General features: G+C 42.4%; 2 protein-coding genes across 3 annotated transcripts; both read right to left on the bottom strand.

The window, feature by feature from the left end:
* Nucleotides 1-888: 888 nt before the first annotated feature.
* On the bottom strand, nt 889-9,042 carry LOC119906894 (gastrula zinc finger protein XlCGF57.1-like). 2 transcript variants are annotated; one of them, XM_038724336.1, is made up of 3 exons: nt 8,891-9,042; nt 4,048-4,115; nt 889-3,933 (listed from the first exon to the last, which is right to left on the bottom strand). In XM_038724336.1, exons 1-3 carry the CDS (start codon nt 8,952-8,954, stop codon nt 2,104-2,106), a joined length of 1,962 nt encoding a protein of 653 aa, XP_038580264.1. In that variant the 5' UTR covers nt 8,955-9,042; the 3' UTR covers nt 889-2,103. The 2 variants fall into 2 exon arrangements, with proteins under 2 accessions (XP_038580264.1, XP_038580263.1); XM_038724335.1 differs by having other exon boundaries at nt 889-4,115.
* A 4,455-nt stretch (nt 9,043-13,497) lies between these two features.
* LOC119906919 (zinc finger and BTB domain-containing protein 49-like) lies at nt 13,498-17,108 on the bottom strand. The gene is made up of 2 exons (XM_038724378.1): nt 16,572-17,108; nt 13,498-14,954 (listed from the first exon to the last, which is right to left on the bottom strand). Exons 1-2 carry the CDS (start codon nt 16,747-16,749, stop codon nt 14,098-14,100), a joined length of 1,035 nt encoding a protein of 344 aa, XP_038580306.1. The 5' UTR covers nt 16,750-17,108; the 3' UTR covers nt 13,498-14,097.
* Between the last annotated feature and the right edge of the window lie 285 nt (nt 17,109-17,393).

Here is a 17,393-nt window from a genome sequence, read left to right as displayed (position 1 = left end):
GGTCAAATACTTATTTCCCCCACTGTATATATGTGTGTGTACGTGTGTGTACGTGTGTGTGTGTGTGTGTGTGTACGTGTGTGTGTGTGTGTGTGTACGTGTGTGTGTGTGTGTGTGTACGTGTGTGTGTGTGTGTGTGTGTATATATGTGTGTGTGTGTGTGTGTGTATATATGTGTGTGTGTGTGTGTGTATATATATGTGTGTGTGTGTGTGTGTGTGTATATGTGTGTGTGTGTGTGTGTGTGTGTATATGTGTGTGTGTGTGTGTGTGTATATGTGTGTGTGTGTGTGTGTGTATATGTGTGTGTGTGTGTGTGTGTATGTGTGTGTGTGTGTGTGTGTGTATATGTGTGTGTGTGTGTGTGTGTGTATATGTGTGTGTGTGTGTGTGTATATGTGTGTGTGTGTGTATATAAGTGTGTGTGTGTGTGTGTGTATATAAGTGTGTGTGTGTGTGTGTGTATATATGTGTGTGTGTATATATGTGTGTATGTATACGTATATATGAGTCTACTTGCTTAACTATCACCCCCCCCACACACACACACACACACACACACATGCAGGTAACTACTATCAAGTTGTTAAATGATAAACCAAACTGCCTGTGCCACCGTGCAAAACCCCTCTGATACACATGAATCAGCATGCTCATCGATTAGATGCATTTCTTTTTTTCTCTTCTGAAGTAAAATGATAAATTTTAGGTGTACAAAAGATAAGCTTGTGCTGTGATTCTCTCGATGGGGGAAGAGATGAGAGGTTATTATCCGCAATATCATAACCTTTATTTGTAGCCATCATAAAAAGCAAACAGAAAAAAAAGGTCATTATACAAATAATTATTAAACTGTGAAAAGGACAAAATTCAGTGAAAGACAGTCACTGTGGGTCCGGTATATATTTATTTAAAGATTACAGAACTGTAGGCGTGCTGACAACTCAGTCCAGTTACAGCAGAAAGCACATTGTTTTAAACTTGATGACATTATCAGATTTTCTTTTTGAAAGGAACAATCTGTTCATGCAGTGACATTTTAAGTTTATAAACTCTAATCTCTGAGATCCTGCTGAAACTTTAACTGCTCACAATGAAAACAATGATTATATATGATGCATTATACATGATTTTTAAAAATAAGAAATAGCTGTTGTTAGAAATGATAGTGTCACATTTAGTGATGCCACATACTAATAATCACAAGCAGATGTGCTCCCCCTCTCACTTTATTGTTACCTAATTGTGAAACTGAATCACTACTGAATGCTCAAAGTTTATGTTCAAATGTAACAAACACTGAACAGCTGAAAGTTGAAAATACGAGTTTTGAAGAGATAAACTTATGATGTCTGTCTGTAGTTTCATGGAACCTGTAGTTTATTCTGTTCTAAGGAATCTGTGGTGGAGTTTATATGTGAAAATATTTTTCAGGAAGGCAGATGAAAGAAATGTGAGACTGTTGAGTTACAGAAGCTGGTGGAAGTATCTAATATTTGAAAATTAAATACAAGTTTTAAATTATCTTTAATAATTCAGGTAGGGCTGCAGCTAACGGTGATTTTTGTGAGTATTCTACAGACTATTTCATTTATTCATTCGTTTAAGAAGTAAATTTCATTTGCAGGTCTTCTTTCTTTTAGCTTGAAATAATCCCAGACTTTGGACACTTTCTTCTTCGTCCCTCGCTATTTTCTCTCTTCCTCCACTTTGCAAACAGCGCCATCATAATCACATCGTGTTCACACAGCGTAAGCGCGATGTGCGACAGTAATAAATGTCTGTGCGAAACATAGTTATATGGATTAAACAACGCGTCGATGCTTTATAGTAATCAAATTAATTAAATTAATCGATGAATCGTTTCAGCCCTAAATTTAGGTGAAATTAATTCAGACAAATGGTTTTCAAAGTAAAATATTTCCGCATGTAAGTGCAGAGGTATTTTACATTAAAGATTCAGTTGTGCTTAAATTTCCTAATTAGGTGTTCAGCTGCTTATAAGGTTCTAATCTTTACCTTTATACAGAAAAATGACGCACACATTCACCTTGCTGCTCATCTTTTTTACTGCAGACTTGATTCACTCGTTCAAGACAAGGATTAAACACAGGTGTGGTTTTTGACCAGTAGCTTCTTGTTGAATCCTTTGCCACAGATGCTGCATTTGTACAGTTTTTCACCTGTGTGAATGGTCATGTGCTCTGTAAGGTGGACGTTTTGTTTGAAACTTTTGCCACAAACCGAGCAGCTAAATGGTTTCTCCCCTGTGTGAATTCTCATGTGTGTCTTCAGATTGCCCTTGAGGCTAAACTTTTTACCACACTCAGTGCAGCTGAACGATTCCTTGGCAGGAACCTTTTTCTCCGTTTGGCTTTGACGAAGCTGCGAGGACTCACCAACACACTTATGCGTCTTGAGCTGCGTATACCAAGTGAATCTTCTGTCACAAGCAGTGCAGCTGAAGCGTTTCTCCTCTGTGTGAACTGACATGTGCAGTGTCATTCGTCTTTTGTGTGCAAATCTTTTGTCGCAGAACGGGCAACTGAACGGTTTCTCCCCTGTGTGGATTCTCATGTGTAGCTGCAGAGTTCCTTTCTGGCTGAAACTTTTGCCACAAAATGAGCATTCAAATGGTTTCTCTCCTGTGTGAATCCTCATGTGTGCCAAAATGTTTCCACTGCAGCTAAAACGTTTCTGACAAACTGAACAACTAAACGGTTTCTCTCCGGTGTGCGTTCTCATGTGGCTCATCAGATGGTCCCTGCGGCAAAACGTTCTCCCACACTCGGAGCAGCTAAACGACTCCTTGTCAGTATTACAGCTCATATCACTCACAGAGGCATCATCACTTTTCAGAGAGTTTACACCTGACTCATGTTCCTGACTCTCCTTCCAGCCATCATCGCTTTCGTCAGACTCGGAGTCTGAAGGTTTATCATTAGTAACTGGTTCTGAATGACTACCTGGGTCTGAGTTCCCGGCTGGTTCTGGTGTTGTGTGAACGGTACTGTTGATCATGTCGCTAACGTTGCGGCTGGATGTTTTCTTTCCTGTGTGGATTCTCATGTGTCTGCTAACATCTCCGCTGTATCTAAAACGTTTCTTACAGATGGAGCAGCTGAACGGTTTCTCTCCTGTATGAAGTCTCATGTGACTAATTGAGTTTCCCTTCTGAGAAAATCTTTTACCACAAAAGGAGCAACTAAATGGTTTCTCTCCCGTGTGAATTCTCATGTGTGCGTTCAGATGTGGCTTGCGGCCAAACCTTTGACCACACTCAGAACAGCTGAATGACCTCTCAACAGTATTACAGGTAATATCACTAACAGTGACTTCATTATTATTCATAGAGTTTAAACCTGACTGAGGTTCTCTGGTCTCCTCCCAGTCACCATCACTGACTTCAGTCTCAGAAGACTCAGAAGTCTTAGGTTGTAAAAGTCGATCTGGATCAGAGTCCCTGGCTGGTTCTGGTCCTTCACAGTCCTCTCCATCAGCTTCCATTTGTTCAGTCTGGTTTTGATGAAGCTGTAAGAACTGAGGTTTCTCTTCTTCATCATCTTCTTCACTCTTCACAGGGACAGGAGTGAATGTGAAATTGGTGATATCAGTCTCTTCCAGCCCTGGAAGCTGCTCTCCCTCCTGACTGGACCAGAGTTCCTCCTGTTCCTCTTTAATGTGTGGCAGCTCTGGTGGGTCTTCCTGGTCCAGACTGGTGCTCCACTTCTCTTTAATGTGTGGGGGCCCTGATGGGTCCTCCTGGTTCAGACTGGGGCTCCACTTCTCTTTAATGTTTGGGGACTCTGGTGGGTCCTCCTGGTCCAGACTGGGGCTCCAATTCTCTTTAATGTTTGGGGGCCCTGATGGTTCCTCCTGGTCCAGACTGGGGCTCCACTTCTCTTTAATGCGTGGGGGCTCTGGTGGGTCCTCCTGGTCCAGACTGGGGCTCCAATTCTCTTTAATGTTTGGGGGCCCTGATGGTTCCTCCTGGTCCAGACTGGGGCTCCACTTCTCTTTAATGCGTGGGGGCTCTGGTGGGTCCTCCTGGTCCAGACTGGGGCTCCACTCCTGCTGCTCACCAACAATCACTTTTCGGACATCTGAAGGTAAAGCTGAAACAAACAGTTATTCATGTACACTTATGAACTTTTGTTAACCAAGCAGAAAAACACTTCATGTTAAAGCTGCCCTGTGGATATTTCAACCTCTAGCAGCGCCATGGAGTTAGGGCTGGGCGATTACTCAAACTGAATTTGTTTTCCATGCATAGCAGCAATTGCGATATTTAAAAATAAATCCCGTTGGAGTGAACAGTTTTGTAAATTTTATTTTTTAAAGGAGTGAAATCATTTAGATATTATAGATGTGTATAATATATGTGTATTCTGGGAGGTGTGGGGTCCTTTAAAGGGCGGCTGTGGCTCAGGAGGTAGAGCGGGTTGGCCGTTAATCGGAAGGTCGGTGGTTCAATCTCTGGCTCCCCCTGGTTGCGTGTCGAAGTGTCCTTGGGCAAGATACTGAACCCCGATTTGCCCCTGTTCCGCCAGTGTATGAATGAGTGTGAATGCTAGTTTGAGCACTTAGGCTCAGTGTATGAATGTGTATGACTGGTGAATGCAGATGTAGTGTAAAAGCGCGAAAAGACTAGAAAGGTGCTATACAAGTACGGAGCATTTACATCCTTTCCTAAAAGCATTCCCGACCCTGTTAATGCTTGACTCTGACTCACAAGGAGGAATCTGTCTCAGGGGATCAGGGAATGATGCCATGCAGATATGCCAGAATGACCCCTCTCTACCGGATGAACTAAACAACTTTTATGCACGCTATGAGTGCAAAAACACCTCCCAGACAGAAACTCCCCTCATATCGTCCAGTGACCAAGTATTTCAGCTGTCTGCAGCTGGAGTGAAAAAGGCCTTTCCCAACGTCACCAAACGCGAAGCGGCATGGCCGACTAACATCCCTGGATGTGTGTTAAAAGAATGCTCAGTCTCTATTTTTGCAGGCATTTTACCACCTTGCTCAGTCAGGCAGTAGTGCCCAGGTGCCTCAAATGTGCTACCATCATACCTGTCCCGAAGAAGCCAAATCCAGCCTGTCTTAGGGGTGTGGAAAATTATTGATTTTTAGATGCATCACGATGCAGACTTGGACGATTGATTCACAAATGTCAATAATCGATTATCTAGAGGTTAATTGATAACGTAATGTTGACAGAACAAAAAAAAGGGCGAACTCGGAAAAGCGGAAGTGCAGCTCCGGACCATCTGTGGCGTGCACATAACGGAGACGTGTGGTTCTCCCCGTTCGGCACAGACAGGCAGCTTTTGCATGAATGACTGCTGCTACTAAACTTTCACATGATCAATAAAATCAATGTGCAACTAACGTTAATGATTTTCACCTGCCCACTGCGCAGCGCGGTAGCACTTAGCGAGCATCCTCTGCTCATTCTTCAAATGACAGCTACGTGACAGGCGGCAGTAGGTGAGGGTGAAAGCAGCGGCGCAGAGGAAAAGATGAGCGCTACGCTTCAGTCTTTAACATGTCCGTTAATTAAAGTATGTCTGTTGTTTTCCAACTGCTGGATAAGTTAAAGCGCTAATGTTAGCTAACATCTGCTCTTCAGACTGCGGTCTGAAAGCTGAGCAAGACGCTTTTTGGCTGCTCGTTCAAGTTTGTTGTCATTCATCCACATATCGAGGACACAAATGAACGAAATGCTATTTCTCAAGGCCCACGGTGCTCAATACAATATGACAATAATCAACTTTCAAGACAAGACACAAACATGTAACTACATTTACATTTATTCATTTAGCTGATGCTTTTATCCAAAGCGACTTACAATTGCTATACATGTCAGAGGTCGCACGCCTCTGGAGCAACGCGGGGTAAAGTGTCTTGTTCAGGGACACATTGGTGGATGGGTCACAGTGGGGGCTTGAACCCGGGTCTCTCACACCAAAGGCATGTTGTGCATTGTGCCATCACTACACTAGACGAGACAAAAAAGGGAACAGATATATTAAGGTGGAGGGAACGTGGTTTGGCTGGAGCTCTGTAAAGTGCGTAGTTCAACCCCCATCTGACTCTACACTAATAACAGCAGCCTCATAAATAAAAATAGCAGAGGTCAGTAATAACGCTGTAATAATGCTATGCAATGTTAGCTACATTTATATGAAGTAACATTAAATATCTGCATTTCATTACTACCTACTACTTTGGATTGTTCTTAAATACTTTGGTGTAAAAGTACCAAATAGTCACACAGTGAGAAAAATACATCTTTATCCTGTTCGTTTTACAGTCGCATCGTAGCCTCATAATCTTAATGAGGTGCCTAAAAATTCCCACTCTTGAGGTGATGATTGGGATACATCGAGAAATCGAATTCAATCGAAACGTTGACCTGATAAACGTAATCGAATCGTGACACCAGTGAAGATGAACTCCCCTACCGTCCTGTGTCTCTCACACTCGTTGTCTTTATAGACTTCAGCTCAGCGTTTAATACAGTCATTCCACAGCAGCTGGTGAAGGTGGATACTGACACCTGTAAGTGGTTTCTCAATTGCTTAAGACAACGGCAGCAGGTCAGGGTGGGCAGCCGTATTTCAAGAACCATATTACAAGCACAGGTTCACCTCAAGAGTGTGTGTTGAGCCCCCTACTGTTCAGCCTGTGCACCTACGACTGCACTGCCAGACTCAGCAACAACCACATCTTAAAGTTCGCAGACGACACAACAGTGGAGGGACTCAGACAATAATGAGTTGGCATACAGGATGAAGGTGGAGATGCTTACAGCATGGACCAAATCGCATAACCTAATCCTCAACGTGAACAAGAAAAAGGAGATGGTGATTGACTTTAGGAGGGCTAGCAAACACCACCACACGCTGCTGTGGAGAGCCCAACGATACGATATTACCACAATACTTTTCTCACGATACGATATTATTACACTTAGTCCAGGTCAGGTTGTTGGCTATCAACACCACAGCTGTCATCACCTATGGTCAGGATAGGACTACCGTACGAAACATTGTTGTGAGCTTGGCTGCTAAGTGTATATTTCAGTTACTGATCTCTGTTTAGAATAGTGTTTATAGTTTGTATTTTAACTATTTGGTTTGGATTATTGTCCTTTTAAATGCACTACAGTAGTAGCTGATGTGAAACAACTTATTGTTTCTTCTACGTATGGAAATGCCCAGGTAAAATGACAATATCTTATTTTAGGTGCAGCTTTACTACATTATGCCCATCCCCAGCACAGTGTTTGGTGTGACAGGGATCTAATACAGTGGTTCCCAACCTGGGGCTGAGATCACAGGGGGGGCCCAAAGCTTTATCTGTTTTGAGGTTGTCAAATTGTGATAACACACTAGATAATTTATACAAAAGTCTCTATACATTCTTTCCTCACTGAAAATAATAGGCAGACTACTTAGTATCAGGGCTGTAATAGCTTTGAAACCGAAATCGCAACACAAAAGTCCACGATCTGGTCCGAGAGACAGAACCACGACACACCAGCACATTGGACTGGTGAGCTCTCATTAAGACAGAGCAACTGTGGCGGCGGCGGCGGCTGGTGGGCTCGGTAGCGGTGTATATTGTAGGCTATTTGGGTTAACAGCAGGTTATTGTAGGTCATTTTCCACCTTAGATTAGTTTTTAGTCTCTCACGGCAACACGCCGGCTGGCTCCGCCTCTTTCTGTCTCTCTCTCCCTGTTATCTGTCTCGGCTGATTTTCTCCATCAGCAGTACGTTTCATAAAGTCGCCGTGTTTAATAAACTCACCTGTGATTCAGTTTTAATGTGCACCGCCTGCGTGTCTGTTGACATAATACCAGATGACCTCTCCCCCACTGTTTCTCCGCAAAATGCTAAAGTGGGTTGCCAAATATACTGTGGCAGGTACAACTGCCTGAAAATACTTAAGTTAGTGCAAGCTGTAGGTTTATAGGCTATTTTTGTAAATATTACACCTTATAAACCCCTTTTCTTGGTATTAAACAATACCAAGAAACAAAACACCAGTAGACTGTTGGTGAAGGCCGACCAAGAGCTGGCACTGATTTCCACAGAGCCATGGAGGGGTCACTGAACTCCATTTGTTCCTATTGGTAAGTAATTACATCATCTTTTTCTGTGTGCGTGTCAGTTGTTGGGGGGGCTCAGCTTTTCTTAGATAAAAGTAGGGGGGGCGCCAAGGAAAAAACCACTAATACACTGGCAGTGAGGGGGGGGGGGTTAACTTTTAATTGCATATCTGTTCAGGTGTAGACACGTCGCTGCTGGTGACATATACCCATGTCCATTTCATATCTGTGTAATGTCCATTCAGCCGTGCACTTCTGGTACCCTGAAACATCTGTAATAAAACTAAAGTGAAGCTAGAAGAGCTGATGCTGTTTTGAAGGCAAAGAAGAAGAAGATATACTTTATTAATCCCGCAAGGGGAAATTCAGTTTTTTATTAATTATTACTTATTAAATGCTGATCGGATCTAGATTTTTCTTCTGTTCACTCACTTTGCATTTAGTTAATTGATAAATATAATCTATTAACATGTCTGTTTTTTTTATCTTACATCTTTTCCACACCGGCCTAAAACCTTTGCTCAGTATTGAGTATTTATCAGTCGTGTTTTGTGGTTATTAATCCTGTTATGTGTTGGTTATAAAACACGTTACATGTTTGTGTTAATTCTCATGTTATAAGATCCTCAGTCTTATTAAGTGTTATCAGTCACATAACTCGAGTTGTATTAACTGCTGCAAACTGTCAGGCTGTGTGGTTTAGCTAACGTTAGCTTAGCATCATTAGCAGGGCGGTTAGCTTGTCTCCGGCAGCAGAAACAGAACAAACCTTCTCCTCGCAGCTTCGTTTCTGGCTTTAAGACCACGTCCAGCTGTCGGCGGTGCCGGTCCATCTCTACCCGCCCGGGTCCTGCAGTTATTTGTATTTAACTGACGGCGTCAGTCCGCTCGCCGCTGGCATTGTGGGTAAAGCAGTAGGAACTATCACTTCCGGGACAGGTTTCAAAATAAAGTCCTCTGTGACTACCTTTCTTATTTTCATTTCATTATTTTATTAAGATATGTGATGTTAGGCGAACACCTACTTCTCTATTTAATGTGGAGTTGTGTGCTACTGTTGTCACTAAATAAATTAAAACAAAGTTCATTAGATGAAAACGCCACATTTATTCTGAAGGCCACGAGTGCACCGGAAGTCGCGTCTTGTTTTCGGGGCTTTACTTTTCTTTTGTCTTCGGTTGTTTCCGTCTGCGGAAAATGTCCAGACTGCAGGATGTTAGAGACACCGCTGAACCCGAGTTAAAGGACAAACCCGGGGTACTTTACTAGAGTATTTCTATTTTATGACACTGTCGACTTCTGCCACATTTGTCTGCAGTCGTGGATGAAGTATTCAGATCATTTACTAAAGTAAAAGTTGTAATAACTCACTGCAAACATACTACAAGTAAAAGTACTGCTTTAAAAATTTTAAAAAACAGTATAATCAGGAAAATGTGCTTAAAGTACTAAAAGTAAAAGTACTCACTGTCCTGTGGCCAGGAGGTTGACCTGTTTAGTATCAGACTGCAGCTGATGATTATTTTCACTCTGTATTAATCAGCTGATTATTTTTAATCGATTGGAAACCTTCTGAAAATAGTGAGACATGTTGTCGCAGAGCCCAAAGAGACTCGTTCACAGCGTTCGTCTGTCAGTTTAAACCTCAGAATGATTAAAAATACATCAAAATAATCAAATGGAAAAACAGCAAAACTTCACATCAAAGGTTTTTACCTGAAAAATTATGAAACGTTCATCAAAATAGTTTCAAATTAAATTTCTGTCAATCAGCTAATGTACCAGCTGCACTTTATAAATTGTTGGAGTTTCATTTAGAAATAAACATCATATTTGTTCTCTTCATTTGTTTAATGTGTAAAAATCTGACTTCGTAAGGTAACTGAAAAAGTACAATATCTACCTCTGAGATGGAGTAGAAGTAGAAAGCGGCATGAAAAGAAATTACTCAAGTGAAGTACAAATACCTCTAAGTGCAGCTTTAGTTACTACAGTCTCCAGATGTGGTGATTTTAAATGTTTGTGCTACACTGAAGTATTTATTGTTCTTTATGAGACTCAAACTAAAGAAAGTATTTAACTGACGGTAACGGCTCCTACTCAGAGTACAGAGGAGTCTCCTTACCTGTTTAAGTACACGCTGGTCAAACAGAGACTGGAGATTATGACGATCTTTCTGACCATCTGATAACATTCTCCGAAACAGCCTGATAAAATAAATACGTCCTTTTAGTTTCACTCCATACAGACAAGCCAGACTTAAAATGCAACGTACACATTAATGCTGTAGGAATATTAATCCAGAACCATCAGATACACACTGACAGGAACATTTTACTGCACTATGAGTACTTTTTTTGACATACTTACATACTCTTACTTGGTAAAGGTTTTGAATGCAGGAGTATTTTCACAGTGCGGTGGTAGTACTTTTTCTGAAGTACATGATCCAAATACTATGACATCACTTACAGTTTTACGTTGTATCCTTTTGATATACAGGCAATGGTTTTATCCACCATTTACTGATGAATTTGTTGCATTGACAAACACTGGCCAATATTTTAAGAATTTTTAACACCAATCGTGCTTTTTAAAATGAAATAAAGAATCCTGTTTTTGATTTCACCCCTAGGATTGAGGCGACGTCGGCCGAAGGGTCCAGAGCAGGAGATTTGCTTAAAGCATCGTCTGTCCCTCTCTCGGCTCTGTACAGGTGGGTGTCCAGGTAAGTCTGACGGCTGCCAGGATGGTGTTCAGAATCAGCTTCTTCAGGTATCGGCTGGTCTGATCCATCTGGATCCGGTTCTGGAGTGGTCCGGTTCTGAAGGACGGGGTTTCTTCTGTACAGGTGTTTTGGTACAGGATCGCATTAAAACTGATGAAGTGGTTTGAACTATTGTGAATTAACTGCAGGTTTAACTGGAGAATGCGACTCCTACAGAAACAATCTGGTGTCGCAGAGTGGAGCTTCTACCCTCACTGAGAATCTTTGGTCAAGTTCAGACACAAACAGACGAGTTAACTTTTGTTCCGTCATCACGTTTTTCAAGTGTAATTATATAACAGCTGAACATGAGAAGCTGTTTCCTTTATGTTTTCCATATATTCACTACCACATAGTCTAATCACTAATGTCTAGGGAAACTGTTGTTGAACTTGTAACTACTAGCAAACTAAACTTACGTTAGTTAGGCTTCAATATCCGTGTAACTTTAATATTACAACAAACTCTCAGTGCAGCTTTTAGAGGCTGTAGTTAGAAACAGTAACCCAATGGAGTACAGCGCTCATTATGCAGCAGGCGTTGTGCTCTGGAGACATGGCTGTTTGATGGGTGCACGAGAACTGGCATTAATTTAATCCATAATTATCAATAACGACATAATATAAATATATAATCTGTAAATAGTTTATATAGAACTTAATCTGTAAATCATTTGCATAAAGAATCTCTTAAGGAATGACCCTGTCTCTCTTACTAAAAGCCCAGTTATTCACATAAGATACATTTCAGTTTCAGTTATTGTTACACTATATTAACTGTGGATCACAACACAATGTGTATTAACAGGGTCGACATCTGCTCACAACAACTATGTCAATGCATACATTCAAAACAGTCCTTTATCTAAATAAAATTTTTTCATATCCATACATTTCTCCCACAAGTTCTTCTGGTTGACGCTTTTGCAGCAAATTGAGGTTTCTCTCCTTTTTATGATCAGATATTCCTTTTTGACTAAATCTTCTGCCACAGTCTGAGCAGCTGAATGATTTCATCTTACGTCACTTACAGGGACAGAGTTTAAACTTGACTGATGTTCTCTGGTCTCTTCCCTGACATTCAACTCAGAGTCTTCAGTCTTGTCTTCCGTCTCAGGTTGTAAATGTCTAGATCAGTCTATCTGGATCAGAGTTCCTGGCTGGTTCTGGTCCTCCATCAGCTGAGTTTGGTTTTGATGAAGCTGTGAGGAGGTTTCTCTTCATCATCATCATTCTTCACAGGGACAGGAGTGAATGGGAACGTCGTGACATCAGCCTCCTTCAGTCCTGGAAGCTGCTCTCCCTCCTGACTGTCCAGAGATCCTCTCGTTCCTCTTGAAAGTGTGGGGGCTCTGGTGGGTCCTCCTGGTACAGACTGGGGCTCCACTCCGCTTTAATGTCTGGGAGCTCTGGGTCCTCCTGGTCCAGACTGGGGTTCCACTCCGCTTTAATGTCTGGGAGCTCTGGGTCCTCCTGGTCCAGACTGGGGTTCCACTCCGCTTTAATGTCTGGGAGCTCTGGGTCCTCCTGGTCCAGACTGGGGTTCCACTCCGCTTTAATATGTGGGGGCACTGGGTCCTCCTGGTCCAGACTGGGGTTCCACTCCGCTTTAATGTCTGGGAGCTCTGGGTCCTCCTGGTCCAGACTGGGGTTCCACTCCGCTTTAATATGTGGGGGCACTGGGTCCTCCTGGTCCAGACTGGGGTTCCACTCCGCTTTAATGTCTGGGAGCTCTGGGTCCTCCTGGTCCAGACTGGGGTTCTAATCCTGCTGTTCAGGGGGACCTCTTCTTTGCTGCTGGATGTCTGCAGGACTCACTGACACACAGACACACGTCACTTTGATTTGCTGAAAGCATTGACAGCACTGCTTACCTCTGCTTGAAGGAAATTTAAAAGACTGTTGCATTAACATATTTAATGTTAAATTATTAAATACATTTAAAAGGCCCTTTCAAACCAGAATGTAGAAGTGAACCATGTTCAAATTTACATGGAAACTTGGCAGCTTTGGTTGCAGGGGTCGTGACTAAAAACCGGGTCAAAGGTCAGAAAATATATGCAATACAAGTTTATACAATACATATACTTGTCTGACGTATCCTTTGAAATATGTTATTATTCCAGAAGGAAAGGCTTCAAGTACCCAACTACAAGCACTCTTAATGGGATTTACCTTAATTCTGAAATCCAGATGTAGTACACCTCTTCTCTGCTGACGTCACAAACAGTTCAGTAATGATTTCAATGGTTTGTAACAGTCAGTAAACAGTGCGAGAGGCTTGTTGAAGGTGAGAAAGACATTTACTCATTTTATCCAAAGTGACTTACATTTGAGGAACAACATCCAAGCATCAAAAGAGCAGCAAATACAGATCTACAACTGACAATACATACTAGTAAGAGCTCATAGCACATATCACATCAATGGGGTAAATACCGAGGGGAAAGAAGAGTTGACAAAAAGTGCAGTCAAAACGAGAGAATTGTAAGGGGATAGAAGAAGAAGAGCACAGGAAGTGCATGTTAGAGGTTAGGAGTTGAAGGTGTTATCGGAGGAAGTGTTCTCTGCAGAGTTTTCAGGAGCTTCTTGAAGTCAGAGAGGGACGGCCCTGCTCTGATGGCGTGCGGTAGCTCGTTCCACCATCGTGGGGTCACAGATGAGAACAGGGACTGAGGTTACTTTGTGTGAAGGGAGGCAGAGCCAGGCGGCGTTCGCTGGAGGAGCGTAGCGGCCCAGAAGCAACGTAAGCTTGGATTATGGAGTTCAGGTAGACGAAATAAAGTCAATTACAGAAACATTTAACTGTTTCAACACTGTGAAGTTACAATAAAGTTTAGAATACAGCTGCACTCCTGTTGTACCGGCGGCTGGTTTGATGTCAACAGAGAGTGAAGAACTAGTAAAGGGAAGAAACCTGCTCTGTGTAACTGGACTTCAGGCGTCCTGCAGTTTCATTGTCAGTCAGAGCAGCTGAAAGGTTTCTCTCTTGTGTGGATTCTTGTGTGTCTTTTCAGATTTGTCTTGCGGCTGAATCTTTTTCCACACTCAGAGCAGCTGAAAGAGTTCCCGCCTTTATTTAATCTCACTTTACTTGCTGGTGCTTTATCACTTCTCAGAAAGTTTAAACCTGACTGAGGTCCTCTTGGCTCCTTACAATCATCACTGACTCCCCCAGGAGTCTTTAGTCTTGTCTTCTGTCTCAGGTTGTCAAACTCTATCTGCATCAGAGTCTCTGGCTCGGTCTGGTCCTACACAGTCTTCTCCATCAGCTACCATCTGTTCAGTCTGGCTTTGATGAAGCCGTAAGGACCGACGACCAACACACTTGTGTTTTTTGCGCTTTTTTAACAAAGTGAAACCTTTGCCACAGATACTGCAGCTGAATCGTTCCTTCCCCGTGTGGACAACCATGTGTCGTCTCAGATCTCCTCCCTCTGAAAATATTATACCGCAAACTAAGCAACTAAAGGAGTTCTCTCCTGTGTGAATCTTCATGTGTATCCGTAGATTTGGCTTGTTTCCAAATCTTTTCCCGCACTCTGAGCAGCTAAACTGTTTGTCGTCAGTAACGTGTGTCCTACGACTGACTGAGGCTTCTTCATTACTGAGAGAGTTTAAACCTGAATGAGGTTCTCTGGTCTCCTCCCAGTCATCACTGTCTTCAGTCTCAGAAGAGTCTTCAGTCTTGTACTCAGGTTTATAAGATTGTGTGGCCTTATCACTGCTAGAGAATTGTAAAAGTCTATCTGGATCAGAGTCCCTGGCTGGTTCTGGTCCCCCACAGTCCTCTCCACCAGCTTCCATCTGTTCAGTCTGGCTCTGATGAAGCTGTGAGGACTGAGGTTTCTCTTCATCATCTTCACTCTTCACAGGGGCAGGAGTGAATGGGAACTTGGTGATATCATCCTCCTCCAGCCCTGGAAGCTGCTCTCCCTCCTGACTGGACCAGAGTTCCTCCTCTTCCTCTTTAATGAATGGGCGCTCTGGTGGGTCCTCCTGGTCCAGACTGGGACTCCACTCCTGCTGCTCAGGGGGAACCTCTTCTTGGAGGTCTCCAGGACACCCTGAAACACAGAGATATATTATATTAAGCGGAGATATTCTTGCTGTGGTCCTCTTTGGGAGGGGGGGACATCTCTTCCCATAACCCACATGTGCTATGGAGTTAAACTTATTCGCTCAGCAGTTCGTCCTGTGCATGACGGCCAAAGTCTTACTTCGGCTTTAAGTTTTTCATAACTAAGTAACTTGTTAATTTCATCCAGCAGACAGCAGGTCTATGAAGCTGACTATGAACTCTGTCACCATTGAGTTTACATTAAAAGCTCTCCACTGGTAAATCAGAAGAAGGCACAGGTGTGCACTCTAACAAGCCCAGCTGAATTAAAAATCAATTAAAGTGTGAAATAGAAGGCGTACAGAGAACTTTCTTCACTTCAGTTCAGACATTTGTAGTCACTGAAAGGGTCGTTTGTTCACTTTTAAAGTAATTTTAGTGGTTGAATCACTTTTCAAATGCACTTCAGAATAAGGCTGGACAATAAAACAATAACAAATGTTTGATTATATTTACTTAAATCATCCACAAATTAGGACTTAATTTTTTAATTAAGATGTTGATTTTGTTGAGGAAAAAAGCTTTTACGTAATGTTATTTATTTGTTGTGACAAAGATTTTATCATAACTGTTTTGAATGTTCTGCCTCAGATTTGTGAAGTGATCCACTGTTTGGAATCAAGTGTTGACCATAAAGAAGAGTTTAAACCCCAATTAAATATCGGGTTTCTTCAAATTTCACTCGGGAGCAAAAATCTGCCTTTAAACTCGAACAAAACAACGATTTGATACTTATCGTGATAATTATCAAAAGATATTAAACTTTATATCGTGAAACCATTTTTGGCCGTATCATCTAGCCCTACTTTAGAATCAGGTGTAGTGCCAAGTTTTTACAGATACAAGGAATATGTGTTGGTGTTTGGATGCGTAACAGCTAACATAGTAAGTAGAACATGGAAAATAAAAAGCAAGTATTTCAAGTGTAGAAGCATAAATAGAAAGTATGAAAACCTATTGTGCGTACAATATCTATTTAATAAAAAATAAGCTGTACAGTCCTGGAGCGATGGTGGATTGCAGCCAGTCACGTTCTCAGCGGAGTGAATGATCCGCTGCAGTCTGCTCTTGTCCCTGGCAGCAGAGTACCAGATGGTGATGGAGGAGGACGGTGGAGTACTGAACACCTGCAGTACCTGCCTGCATCAGCTCGCTCTGATGACACAGTAACAGCTCAGTGTTGGACAAACACACCTGTGAACATGTCAACCTGGGCTTATGATGACATTTTAAATAGACAATAATTAACTGACAGATTATTAACTGATGAAAGACACATGTGGGAGTTATGTGGGATTAGATTTAAGCTTTAGCACATCACGGACAACCACGTGTGCCTGTTGGTTCAGTAATCTAACACCTACAGTGAGTTTAGATTAGCTAAAAGCTGATGCTCCTTATGACTGACAGCTGGGTTCGGCTCGGACCGGTTCGGCTCGGACCGGTTCGGCTCGGATCTCCTCGGCCTGTTAGCTCCCGTTAGCAGGAGCTAGCTGCGTGCGGCCGCTTTAGCTCCCGTTAGCTTAGCACCAGCGACGTTCCCAGCAGCAGAAAGGAAACTGACCTGCTCTCCGCAGTTTTCTCTCAGGCCGCTTCAAACCCACATCCAGCAGGTTCCGGTGGCGGCGGCCCAGCTCCTCTTCATACTCGGTGATTGTTCTCTCAAAGTGGCCGAATATCTCCTCCACAGCCGCAGCCAGCCGCTGCTGGACGAACACCTTCAGACTCTGGAGCCCCGACATGTCGGAGACACCCGGAGAAAAGCTTCTTTAATGTTCACTAATGTTTTCACAATCACTTCCTGCTCGCGTTTCTGATTCTTCTTCTTTGAGGTTTTACGGCAGCTGTCATCCTTTAAAGCATCGCTGACTCCCTCATTTTAAATCAGTCGCCTTCATGAAACTACAAAACCATTTTCCTCCCTTCAACACAGCCTCTGTTCTGTAATTATCATTTATCATTTCTTGTTTCATGTATGAATTTCCTGCCTGTCATAACGACTGTTTCATCCTCCTGCATCGCTCACAAAGACCTGTTGGATGTTTCCTTAGAAGAAAGACCCATCTGTGATGATCTGAACACTTTCTTTATACTTCCTGTCCCTCAGGCTATAAGTTAAATCAGTCTTATTATTGTCTAACAGGCCACACCACACTGTCCCCCCTGAACCCTGAGCCCTGGCAGATTTATAGATAGTGAAAACTGTGACCTGCTAAAAACGTTAATGAGTAAATTAGTATGACATTTAAAATAAAAACAGACAGTGAGCATTAACTGAACATTTACAGAAGCTGGTCCTGAAAACTCATGTATTTTATTACATGTTAATCTTATTTTAAGTAAAAATCTTTTTTTTTTTTCTTTCAATTCAGAACAGAAGTTACGT

This window comes from Micropterus salmoides, unplaced genomic scaffold (genome assembly GCF_014851395.1).
Source record: "Micropterus salmoides isolate LMB-PRFRI ecotype aquatic unplaced genomic scaffold, ASM1485139v1 Ms_hic_scaffold_17, whole genome shotgun sequence".
In the NCBI taxonomy this organism is placed as follows: domain Eukaryota; kingdom Metazoa; phylum Chordata; class Actinopteri; order Centrarchiformes; family Centrarchidae; genus Micropterus; species Micropterus salmoides.
Note: the sequence above shows the minus strand (reverse complement) of the source record. Positions and strands in the feature narration are given on the sequence as shown.

Coding starts and splice junctions, on each gene's coding strand:
- LOC119906894 (XM_038724335.1), bottom strand. CDS start 8,954: ATGGACCGGCACCGCCGACAGCTGGACGTGGTCTTAAAGCCAGAAACG. Junction 4,116..8,890: donor AACGAAGCTGCGAGGAGAAG/GTTTGTTCTGTT, acceptor TGTTTGTTTCAG/CTTTACCTTCAGATGTCCGA.
- LOC119906919 (XM_038724378.1), bottom strand. CDS start 16,749: ATGTCGGGGCTCCAGAGTCTGAAGGTGTTCGTCCAGCAGCGGCTGGCT. Junction 14,955..16,571: donor GAGAAAACTGCGGAGAGCAG/GTCAGTTTCCTT, acceptor TCTGTGTTTCAG/GGTGTCCTGGAGACCTCCAA.